Raw genomic sequence first — 12873 nt, forward strand, 5'->3', positions numbered from 1 at the left:
AGGCAGATTAAACAATGAACCGGCATATTCTTTATATCACTGCTCATGTTTGTCCTGCTTGAGAATTATATGACTCTTTCTTGGTGGATGGACAGTAATCCACTAAAGAGCTATAGTGGATGACGAGTACTGATATTAGCCGGGCAGTGCATACCAAATTGATGGCCTGCCTACAGATATGTGCATCTTTTTCGTTTGTATTGAGGGTTGTTTTATAAAAAAATGTCAATAAAGTGTATGGCAACATTATAAAGAAAATGTAATGAAAGCAGCCATATCTCCATTGTGTAACAAGCAGCCGGCAAAACACTTCTCTAATAGAAATCTGATTTGATCTTATCTGAAATGAACAGAATTGCCAATCTGAGCAGTCATTTCATGCCAGTTTTTATTCTTTACAATTAACAATAATGCTACAATTACATTTCTGTTGGTCACCCATTATTACATTATTACCGTTTGGCCATCATTTCTTTTTAAATTGATTTGTATCCATAAAATGGGAAAAGTGTATTAGATGAATGCTTTTCAGTGGAGACAGACACACTTGCCTTGGTGTGGGGGAGTGGTCGGGAGGCTCGTTGTCCCACCGCTGGGACATTATCACGCTGAGCTCTGCCTCGTCCTTCTCCATCTCAGGCTCTGCCTCCTCTTCATCACTGTTGCAGTCGTAGCTTCTGGCACCAGGGAGTGACTGGGACTTCTGTCTGACGGGGGTCCTGCAGAAGCCGTCGTTCTCCAGTCCTGCCAGCAGCTCGATGAAGGCTTGGTCCTGGCTGCTGTCTGCATGGACAACAAAGACAGGACATCACTCAGCTGCGAGCAATGACTTTAAATGTGGCTCCAAATTAATCAATTAAATAGAAGCTATAAAAGTTATCCTTTTTGAACCCTAGACTTCTTCACTTTTTTATTCACTTTATTTGCAGGATTTAGCATTGTCACCACATGTTAGGCAGCCATGCCATGTCAGTGGGACACACAAAATCCCAAAGTTCCTATGGACTCAGGAGTAAACGAGGTTTGGGCTTCACCTGATCTGTCATTTATTTACTTTTTGGCGAATATACACCATAAGAAGTGAAGTTGAAATCGATTTAAGCCTCTAATGTTTGCACTGTGACCATGATAACATTGTTTTTTTTGGAGTATAACAACTTATATGTGCAGCTTTTTCTCCCTGTCTGTAAGCAATCAATTGAAGAAGCACAACATTTATGATTAAAAATCAGATGTACTGAGCTGCTGTAGTAGAGTCACAGTACCTGTATCACCAGTCACTATAACAATGCACTATTATTGTTGTGTTCATGACTCCTAGTAAGTGAAATGTTATCTAGCATTTTGGTCAATAAAATGTCAATGCAGTTATTTCGAGGGAGGCTATGGCTCAGTGGATAGTGTGCTGGACTTCGAATCAGGAGATAGCAAGTTCGAGTCCCACTGTAGTGACTACAGTATCAGCATTTCGTTGTGTCCCTGAGACACTTCACCCCAAATTGTTCCTGTGGAGATTGTCCACAGTATTGAATGTATGTTGGTATGTTTCAATTACATTTTAACCTTTTCGTTTACCTAACAGGGGCGAGTGGCTGGATGTCTGGGAGAGCGGGAGGAAGGTCTGGCTGTTCTCCAGCAGACTCAGGATGGCCTCCTCGTCCACCACCGCCTCCTCCGGGACCTTACTGCTGCTCCTCACAGGCTCTGAAATGCCACATTAATACGTCAGCAGGACCCTCCATTGAGAGAAGCCAGGTCAATCAACACACATACTTTCGTTAGAGAAATAATAATAATAATAATAATAATAATAGACTAATAATAGACTTTCTTTTAAGAATGAGGGCACAGTGGCAAACTAAATTTAACTAGAATTACATCTTACTACCCTATTAGACATTTGTGTGAATTTGTGAGTTATGGTCAAAACGATGTTGTTATATCACGACGACCATGATCTTCTCTTTTTTAAAAGGTCCCATGTCACGCTTTTCCGGTTATTACCCGTCCCCTTGTGTGTCATGAAGGTTTTTATGCATGTAAACGGTCTGCAGAGTCAAAAACCCTCAAAGTAAACCCTGTAAGGAGTAAAACTCTAACAAAGAAAAGTCCTCCCCAAAACGCCTCGTTGGAGATTTCTCATTTACTTCCTGGGTATCGCTACTTAGGGATACCCAGTAGCCACGCCCAGAGCTATGGCCGCACCCTCTGCCAGCCTTTCACGAAACAAAGCTTCACAAACCTTTCAGCGATTCATTCCGGTCGGATATGTACAGCGTAGGGCACTGAAGAACGATATGTCATATTTATTATGCTACACAAACATTATATTGCAGTTTTGGTGTCGTCAACTCCGTTATCTAATATGCAAAAAGACTGCAAAAATGCATCTGATTATTTTCAGTATTTTCAATCTTTCCAATCGAGACGAGAGATCTCTCTCTCCCCGTCTGTGTGCGAGGAGGCGGGGCAGTTTGCACACATGCGGCTGCTACATGCAACACACACACACTACTCCTGCTTTTTTTGGACCAGCGGGAGATTCGGGTACACAACCTGTAAGTATTCATTGTTGTTTGTGTATTTATGATGTTTAAAACAAACAAGGTATCTACCACGACTGTTTAAATGGGTAAACGTTTTTCGGGCTACTATGTTGGGATCGCGGAGAAATGCTCTCCGCAGACCCATGCTCACAGCGTTATAAACCTTTTTCTTACTCAATATCAAGCCACACTTATTGTTTTTACTTCAGCTGTGAGTCTTTGTGTGTGCTCAGGATGAGTTTTGCTTGTTCTCCTATATCTATCTCCGACACGGAAGCCCTGTGTGCTCCTCACGAGCAGCTGCACGTTGCTTGACCAATCAGAGCACACTCGGCTCACAGGGAGGGGGGAGGGGGGCGAGCTCCAATAAGCCGTTTAGGACAGAGAGTGAATAGCTGGTGAATACACAGAGATGCTGTATGAGAGACCAATGTGAGTTTGGAAAATTTAACAATATAAATCTATTCTAGTATACCTCAACAATGGAAATATGATCAGTGGAAATGGCCATGACATGGGACCTTTAAACTGTCCAATAAAGACATTAGCAGCTCTCAACGGTTGGCCTTACCTGGCTGGGAGGGCCTGTGCTCCTCCACAGCATTAGCTGGGGTGCAGGGCTGGGCTTCAGGGGTCCGGGGGTCCGAATGGAGAGTCATTTCATTGAGAAGGTCTTCTTGGTCCTCCCTGTCACTCACAGAAGAACATGTCTATTAGGCGCTTTCACACCGGAGTACTTTTCCCAGTATAGTTCAGATATAGTTCCGAAAACGAGCGTTCGCACCAAAAAAATCCGGAACTGGAACTTAGTTCATGAGAACCTTTTTACCCCCTTTTCAGTCCCTGCTAGAGAGCAGGTACTTTCATGGGAGAAAATGGTTCCTATGTCTGATTGGCTTGGCGGATTGCAAACCACGCCCCGTAAAACTCCCAAAAAGTTTTTTGAAGCCACCATTTTATTATACTCGCATTAGCATTAGCTTCATTAGAACTAAAGCGTTCTGCTGAACTAAGTGCGGCAAAGTACTTGGTGTGAAAGCGCCTATTGTGTCCTGAGTAGAGAGACACTGAAATTGAGTCAAAAATTGAGATTGAAAATTGAGAGCTGCGCCGCCGCTATTTGTATATAGGGGAAACACTGATATGTCTTTACACTTGACATGAGACCTTAAGAAGTATCAAGCAGTGAGATATACAGTAGGGTCTTGTTTCTAGACAATGCATCTTAAGTATCTTTAAAGTCAAAGACTCTTGAAAGCATATTATATTATACGTTTTATCTCAGATGAAACATTTTTTTTTTGGGGGGGGGAAATCACCAACTAATCAGAACATAGAACACTTTGGAGCATTTCTGGCTTATTCTGTAACACAACCTTTCCTGATTCTGCAAAATATGGCTCAAAAATAAGTTTCCCAGACTATTTACAAGATCTGATTTTTCTAAACAATATTTAGAGAAATCAGTTACTGTAAATAGTCGGGAAAGAAATCTTACAAAGCAAATGTTCACTTGTTCTATTGGCAGATGCTTCGCTTATGACAAGGGGAAACACCTTGTCATAAGCAGCATTATTTCCAGTCAAATCAATGTTTTCAGAGTTTTTAATCAGCTGACATCTTGCAGCTCTGAGGTTGGGCTGCCAGCCAGAAAGATGCTCATCGTCATTCAGAGTCTGCTCTGCGGCTCAATGAGAGGGGGGGGGGGGGGGGGGGGGGGGGTGGCTCCAGGGAACAAAGCATCCACGTGCCACTGTCTGCCTGTCTCTTAATCAGTCTGCTCGCAAGCGACTTTAGAGGCAACAGGAGATTCTGCAGCAATTAACACACTTTACTACCAAGCACTAAGCTTGTGTGTGTGCGTGTGCGTGTGTGTGTGTGTGTGTGTGTGTGTGTGTGTGTGTGTGTGTGTGTGTGTGGCTGTGTGTGGCTGTGTGTGGCTGTGTGTGTGTGTGTGTGTGTGTGTGTGTGTGTGTGTGTGTGTGTGTGTGTGTGTGTGTGTGTGTGTGTGTGTGTGTGTGTGTGTGTGTGTTTCCTCTTTTCCTGTCTCATATTAGAGGTTAGTGAATGGGAGCCATCTGGGTCTGGTGCAGAGGAATGCATGGTTGCTAAGCCAACTGTACTTTTATTTAACAGGAAATACTCATGGTGGGAGCAGAAGGAGGGGTGCTATCTCATCGACATCATGTCACCCCCCCTACACTACAACCCCTCAAAATATCTGTTCGCAATTCACTTTCTCCATCCCTCCCCTGCCCTGCAAGCAGAGGGTGGGTGAGGACATGCTCTATGCAGATTCCCAGATGAGGAGCTCTGGATGCATGTGGACTGAGACTGGGGCTCACTAATGTGACTGGAAGCATCTTGTGCTTGTTTACAAACGTTGTTTGTTTCTGCTTGCCAGGGAGTGGCAATCGCCAGTGAAAAGGGATAATGTCCAAGAACAACTATTAGATTCAATGAGTTCAGAAACGTCTGATTTCCATCAGTCCAAAAGCGATAGTAGATCGGAAGAAAGAAGAGGAACTTACACGTCAAAATCATTCTCCTTCAGAATCTCCTCGACTCTCTTCATGAAGAATTTCTCGCTCTCTGTTGAAGTGACAAACCCACGATCTGGAAAACATCAGACAAACGATTTTAATGTGCATTCATTATTCCCGGAAAACTGCAAACAAAGGTTCCTGAGTTTCTCCAGACCTCAAATTCTGGTGGATAATTGTCGTTAAGTATTGCAGTAGTCGTGCCTGTCAGTGGAGTTCTATCACTTTAACATTACTGGGTGCGACTCTGCATACCGTCACTGAACCACAGAATCACACATTCCCTCTCTCTTTCAGACCTGAGAGCCCTGCACAGGTAAAGCAAGCATGCTTAATCACAACAGAGCAGATTGGCCTGGGATCATATCACACTGTTTCCATTCCAGCTGCCTTTGTGTGAGTGTGTGAGTGAGTGAGTGAGTGAGTGAGTGAGTGAGTGAGTGTGTGTGTGTGTGTGTGTTCTTGCTGATATCTATGAACACACAATACATTGCTTAAGTGAACTCAAATGGAAACATAAACAAACGTTGTTCCCTGATTTTGCTGAAGTACGTCAAGTGCAGCAGGTCAAAGTGAAACCAGCAGCCTGCTGTAAACTGTGATGATGTCATCGTGAACAGGAACAATGCAGCCTTTATTATCACTTTGGCATTATTATTATTATTTGCGCAGGACACACATCTTGTATTTGTGAAAATCAAACAATCTTAAATATTTATAAATCAAAAGGTCCAACTGTGCGGGCACCATTGTGCGAGTCTGTTCCTTCTAACATGATACTTCTTGTATTTTATAAATCAAGCTTTACTTTCGCTTCTCCAGCTTGACAGAGGGCTAAACAACCGTCATGTGAGGATTTCCAGGTTTATCGCCACCAGTAACTTAAATAATAAGTAATAGGGACTTCCAAGTAAAACCACCAGAACGCCGACACCTCCTCATCTCCACCGCTACCATGTTTTATTTTGTGTTGCCATAAGTTAGTTTCTCTGCATTTGTGCGCTGGGCTAATGCTAATGCTAATAATGCTAATGCGAGGATAATAAAATGGCGGCTTCACAAAACTTTTGGGAAGTTTTACAGGGCGTGGTTGGCAATCCGCCCAGCCAATCAGACATAGGAACCTTTTTCTCCGAAGAAAGTACCTGCCCTCTAGCAGGGACGGAAAAGGGGGTAAAAAGGTTCTCATTAACTAATTTAGTTCCTGGGGCCTTTTGGTGTGAACGCAAATATATCGTAGTTCTGGTGAACTATTGTAGGAAAAGTACTTCGGTGTGAACGCGGCTTTAGACTCCATTATTGTTAGCACCATGAACACACACTGGGCTTTACTTTCACTCAAACACACACACAGGCTTCTATCTACACCAGGGGTCGGCAACCTTTTTGATATGAAGTGCCATTTAAAAAAAAATGTTTTATCAGCGTGCCAACGATCGAGAACTATCAGCAGGAGGGCGGGGGAGCCTCGCTGGAAGCAGTGTGTGGACCTGTCATTGCAACTTACATGATGCCGAATTTAACAAACACATTTAAATAATTGGTTTAAACGGCATAATAATAAGGACGATCGTCCGTTCTGTGATTCTCCAGAGCACATCTGTATTAGGGTCATGCAGAGTGAGATGAGATCGCTGTCCCTTTAAGAGAGAGAGAGGGGTGTGTGGCTTGTGCATGTATGTGTGGATGGTAGAGCAACAGTGAGGGAACGTGTATGTTTCTGGAAGTGAAACGAAGCAGCAGAAAAACAGAGGTCTGTGATGTATTTTGTGAAACAGAAGAACAGCTAAATAAATGCAACGGCCTCCCAAGAAGAGCTCGCCTCTCTCCAGTCATTTAAGCTAAAGTGGTTTATTGAACCTGAAGCTTGCTGCTTCTGCCCTCCTTGAGCCAATGCTGGCACGCGTGCCAGGGGTTGCCGACCCCTGATCTACACTGTCCTGCTGCCACAAACACTCACAAGTAAACCAAATGTGGATTAATCGGCAGCTGGAAATAGTCCCCAAGAGACGCACTATATCCTCTTGTTGAGTATATTTAGCTACAAAGTACAATGACCAGCTGTATTATGTCATCATTTGGCCATAAGTACAAAAAAAAACAGTATTACGGACCCAAAAATGTACGTCTTCCATAGAGGGAAGTCAGGAAGTATTGAGAAACAAACCCATTGTTGGTGTTGATCTTTATGGGACACGTTGATAAATAAAAATAAAAAAGCTTGCCTTATTCTTTAAAGTAAAAGCATTCTCGTAGGTTTCTCTCAGTTTGAAAGTAAACTGTTCTGATCTTATTGGCACAACAAAGACTCTGAGGATCTGCTCACCTTGGGACTCTGGGGTTTCCATCTGGGACTCCTGGTTCTTCTCTCTCCTCCTCTGCTTCTCGTCCTCCCAGATGGCCTGCAGGCCCGGGTTCCTGCCGATCTGATCTGAACAGAGGAGAGTCGCAGAACAAAGTGTCAGCTAACAGAACTATCATGCTGTACCTCTGTCAATGAAGAGCGTTTAACCTGCAACAAAGGCAAAGTGTAATGTTAAGCATAACTGACATTCTGTTATGAATCCCATCACTGCCTGCCCTGGAGTGGCCTTTTTTCTCTCCTTTCTTCACTCTCAACAAGATGCTTGATGTGGTTTACAGTTCTGCATCCAGCCTGGTCTAAATCATGAGGAGTGGCTGCATACTTCCAGCCTCCATGCACATTCACTCATGAACAATACTTTCAGCCTGGTTAACATGTTCGCTGAGCTCTCTAAAACACACTTGTGGCTTCAGATCCCAGCAAAAGATTAACGGCTGTACGTACCAATGTGTGAATGTTTTATCAAGAAACCACGAATCAGCAGAACAATGCAGCCTCGTGATTACCTGCCAATCTGACCTGCTTCAGCTGAAGGGATAAAAAAGGCAAAAAGCCACATTGTGACTTTAAACTCTGTCTCTTTAAGAGCATGGTTCAGATTGAAACCCTGGACGAGGACATTTCTGTGATTCCCAGAGAGGGAGACGATAGCCTACAACATGAGTGTTTTTGTTCATTAAAAACCTGTTAAGCCCGAGAGACCCCGGTACCGGGGCCCTCCTGCAACATCTTGCAGGAAACAGTGTCTAAGGGCATGTTCATTTAATAAACTATGAATGTTTTATATCCATGTAACGAAAAAAAACTAATCTAACTGATCTTTTTTTTTTAAAAACCCACAACGCTAACGCTGAACCTCTGAACTAGCAACGAGCGAAAAATGCTAACAGATGACTGCACCGGAATTCACTCACAAAACCTTATTATTTATCTTTGCTGCACATCCAACCCATCGTTTCACATCGTGAGGTGACACAGAATCAAGGGGTACCCTCATTATCACTCAATTATACGAACTCTCTGAGATAATAACAAAAATAGACATCAAAACATGTGGCGCTAGGTAGCTAAAAACGCTAACATGGCTCACCTATGTGGTAGACTGGTCAAAAGTCGTCTTCAATGACATTAAAACGATAAAAACGCAGCAGAAGTTAATCCATAGGTTAATCCAATGTGTCTGTGTCCCTTTGAAATGATTTCTGATAATCCATAAGCAATAAACCTGCTTTTCCGTTTCCAGATGTCAGAGCTAGAGACAGCTTCACTCTGGTACAAACCTGCGTGCGCGAAGCCCCAACCTTTTGTTTTACCATGTGTGTGTGTGGGGAGATTTCCCTTCGATTCTATTGGCTCTAATGGTGAGAAAGAGATGTCAATCACCAAAATTGACCAATGGGTTCCAGAGAAACGGTAAAACCTCCATTTCCACCCAAATCACCTCAGAGGTGGAGTTTTTTTTGCTAAACGTCTCTAAAAAGGTCAAATGTCACTTGTTTTGCATCAATCTTGATACAGGGTACTTATTATATGTTGTACTTTGGATTCCTAAAGCTTTTAGTCTACCTTACCATCATCCAAGGGTAGTTTTCACTATAAGTAAAAAATACTTTTTGGACGGACACTATAATTTACAGTTTTTTTACTATGTTCAATCTGAATTTTCTTTAAAATAAAAAAAACATCTATATTGATTCTGACTTTTCTACATCCAACTCACAGGTTTATCATTACTTTGAGAAAAAAGATTATTAATGCAACCCTTTTAGAAGGGAAGATATGGTCATTTGTTCTGGGAATGTCATTTTCGAGCCTGAGACCTGAAAAACAGGCTCAGGGCTAAACTGGTTAAAGCATGCCATGTTTTTCAGCTTTGGTTTGGACTCTTCCTTTTCAAATCTTTTTAGAAGTACAAGCATGGGCATATTTCTTAGTTACAGTCTTCAGAATCAGAATTCCTTTTATTCTGAAGACTGCAAGTAAGAAATAGTAAGCCCAAGATGAAACCCAGATGTATATTGCCTGAACATTTCGAAAACTGCAACAAAAGACAAAGACAAAGTGACTTAATATTAGGGGTTAATATTGTGCAGAAAGGAGCAGAACCCCACAGAAATAGTGGTTGCATCTGTTGCATAGCTTTGTCAGATAATGCCATGGGCTTAATGGGTTTTGTTTAGATGTTGTATATTCCATCCATCCCCGCCACACATTGTTTGTGTCTCATGAATTTGATATGTGGAGATGGTGTGAGATGAGTGAAAGTCAGCCAGACGAGGTGTACCATCAACACTCAGGATTCAGCAAACCACCTTTCACCTCACATTGAGTCACACCCTCAGTCATCTTACTTTCAATTTCCAGGCGGTTGAGGACATCCACTGCAACTGCATCCACCTCCAGCTCACAAGTGCTCTGCCTCTCCACCTCATCCAACATCAGGGAGCTGCAGTGGACACACACACACACACACACACACACACACACACACACACACACACACACACACACACACACACACACACACACACACACACACACACACACACACACACACACACACACACACACACACACACACACACACACACACACACACACACACACACACACACACACACACACACACACACACACACACACACACACACACACACACACACACACACACATACACACACACACACACACACACACACACTAAAGTAGCAACAAAATGCTACAAGGCATCCTATACAAAATGATGTTGTACCACTTCTTTTTTAAGGGAATATCTGCAGATAGACAAGATTAAATGGTTTAGAGAAATTATATATAATTATATTTTAGCTTCAAGGTTGTTTATTGCTATTATTAGGGGGTATCAGCATTTCAGTAAGAGCTCCTTCATTTGACGGACTGGAGGGAGAACTTACCAGGGCAGAGCGCTCTCCTCCCAGCGGACAAAAGTGCCCCCCAGGGTGCTGTCGTTGAGCATGGAGGTGCAGGGGCTCTTCAGAGGGCTGATGCTGGGAGTGTGCCTGTGTGGGGCTCCTGCTGCGTCTCCTGCAAACACAAAGCAGAGAACCTGGTACTGTACACTCTGAGAGGAGCTGTCATCACCTGGCAAGACTATGAAACATACAGTTTGCTCACGTGGTAAATGTGATGTCAAATATAAGTGGGATAATTTAATCATCTGCAATGATTGAGAAAGTAATCTCAGAACTGTGGAAAAAGCTTAAGATTTCTTTTTGCTTGTCAGAATGAACCGCCATGTTCAACTCTTTGGAAGTGGTAGACATGTGTTCTTGAAATGAATCTTGTAGCTGGTGAAACTGCAATTCAGGAAATATTCTAGTTTTAAAACTATGTGGGTTTCCCTAGTTTTGTTGACATTATAACATTGCAGGAAATTGGATTATGAATCGTCATTGGAGTTTACAATGGTTAGGAGAGGATCATAATGTGTTTTTATTCCAAATAAGATAGGCTAACCTCGGGTTTGCCTAAATTGGCCTTTTTGTAGCAGAATTCCTCTTATCTTAGTGAGGATGATGGTGGTCAGAACTACAATAAGATTAAGTGAAACAGTGTAGTGCAGTTGTTCTCAAATGGGGGTACGTGGACTCCTAGGGGTACGTTGGAATAAACTACTAATAGTAGATTAACTACTTTATTCAAAAGTTTACAGTCGGTCTCTCTCCCTCTCCACACAGCCCGTCAGCTCGCCGAACCTGTAATAAGTGATCCAACAGTGAAGAATAAACATATTTATAACTAGTTTAGCTAGTTCCAGAGTAGATCAAATAGCTAAGTGTGATGTTCTAACTCTTAGTGTGTGTTTTGCTCCGCTCACCCCTGCAGGTGATCATGCAGAGCTGCGTGTCTCCGTCAGCAGCAGCTGATCTGATCTCTGATCTCTCTCTCCTGTCAGATTAGACTTCACTCGCGTTTACCCCATATCGATCAGATCTAGATAGTTCTAGCGAATGATATGACTGCCTGCTTATCAAAGGACACCTAAACAATAAGCGCTGCTTGGCAACAGGGTGTGGCCGCAAAGTATAGAGCAGCATTATGCATTTGTTTATATGAGTGGTTATAGGTATAAATGCTAATATATTTTTTCTCTTCATTCCCCACGCCCCAAAATAAATAAATACATACCAATTTTAGGAAAAGTAACGTAGTTTGAGCAGTGTGGGTTTTATATTAATAGAGTCAACTATATTTAAAAACGCGAAGTGTAATAACTGCATTTCTCACTAAATTGTAATTACACCTTATTAAAAAGATCAGTTCAATGCAACTAATGTCGTCTTAGTGTTATTGCATGATGTTAAAATTGGTTTGACATGAATTTAGTGATGGATTGTAAACATTTGAAATGTAGCATTTAAGTGTTTCTCGGTTACAAGTTGTTGTTTTAATGAATCAGACACTGATGGTGCAGCGCTGTACTGTACCTCTTTATATAGGCTTTTTTCCACAAACAAATAGTTTTTGCCTTGTTCAGGGGGTACTTCGTACTTGGCCAAAATTTTTTCACTTTCACTTGTGTAGTTAACCAGGCTTGAGCAGGTGTGAACAGCTGTGTCGTTTTATCAAGGATATACTCTACATGTAGTATTGACAGTTGAACGGTTTTTGAGACGACAGTCCAGGCAGTCTATTGAACTTTTAAACAAACTAATGTTTTATCCATCTCAAACTGGCCCATTATACAAAGCCAGTCTCTTTTATCATTCTCCCACTCCATCCCAGATTAATAACTTGCTTTCAAGTTTGAGCTTGCAGGGAGAAGAAAGTGAAACAGGGGTCCCTCTTTTGGGGGTTATTCAGGGTCTTTGTTGTACAGGGCATTGGAGAATCTTTTCTCTGCTTTAGTTGGAAGGGAGACAAGCGTGAGGATTATTAAAAAAAACGTATTTAGGGTATGTGTGTAATTATTTCCTGAATCATGAATGCCCCCATCGATGAAAATGGCCCTGCTGAGTGTGGGGGGAGAGGTCTGATCCACAGTGAGTGTGTGGGGGACTAAACTGTGATCAAACATAGTTAAGTCTCTATAAGCAGGAAGTAGAAATGGGCCTGTTAGAGTCAGGGTCCCCCAGGATCTGAGGAGGTGCCACTTCAGAGCCTTTAAACACAGACAGCTGTGTGGCTGTGACAGATTCTCCTTTAGTTCAGGGACACCAGAACCTTTTGTTGAGGTAGCAGCTTATGTTACCATGAGGTATAAATGACAAATTAAGTCTCAATCAGTTAACCCAAAATTGTCTGGAGTCATTTATTCTAAGACTCATCATTAGGCAACTTGACCAAGAGCAAGTGGAAACCTACAACAAACAGGAAATGACCAGTGTCAACATTGTCCTTTTGACACACAGTGGGTTTACCTCTTATGCCCCTTTCCCACCAAACCAGTTCCAGTTCT

The 12873-nt window shown here is 42.4% G+C and overlaps 1 protein-coding gene across 1 annotated transcript in view; it reads right to left on the reverse strand.

Annotated features, from left to right (window-relative positions):
- Positions 1-12873, reverse strand: part of rev3l (REV3 like, DNA directed polymerase zeta catalytic subunit) — a 108067-nt gene that overhangs the window by 28368 nt on the left and 66826 nt on the right. The window contains exons 5-11 of the mRNA XM_079643050.1: positions 10370-10499; positions 9806-9900; positions 7416-7520; positions 5078-5162; positions 3118-3233; positions 1576-1704; positions 552-783 (exon numbers count right to left, since the gene is read on the reverse strand). Coding sequence (XP_079499176.1) covers positions 552-783; positions 1576-1704; positions 3118-3233; positions 5078-5162; positions 7416-7520; positions 9806-9900; positions 10370-10499 — 892 coding nt within the window. The remainder of the gene's footprint in view (positions 1-551; positions 784-1575; positions 1705-3117; positions 3234-5077; positions 5163-7415; positions 7521-9805; positions 9901-10369; positions 10500-12873) is intronic.

The sequence above is a fragment of the Notothenia rossii genome, assembly GCF_949606895.1.
Source record: "Notothenia rossii genome assembly, chromosome: 8".
Classification (NCBI taxonomy): Eukaryota; Metazoa; Chordata; class Actinopteri; order Perciformes; family Nototheniidae; genus Notothenia; species Notothenia rossii.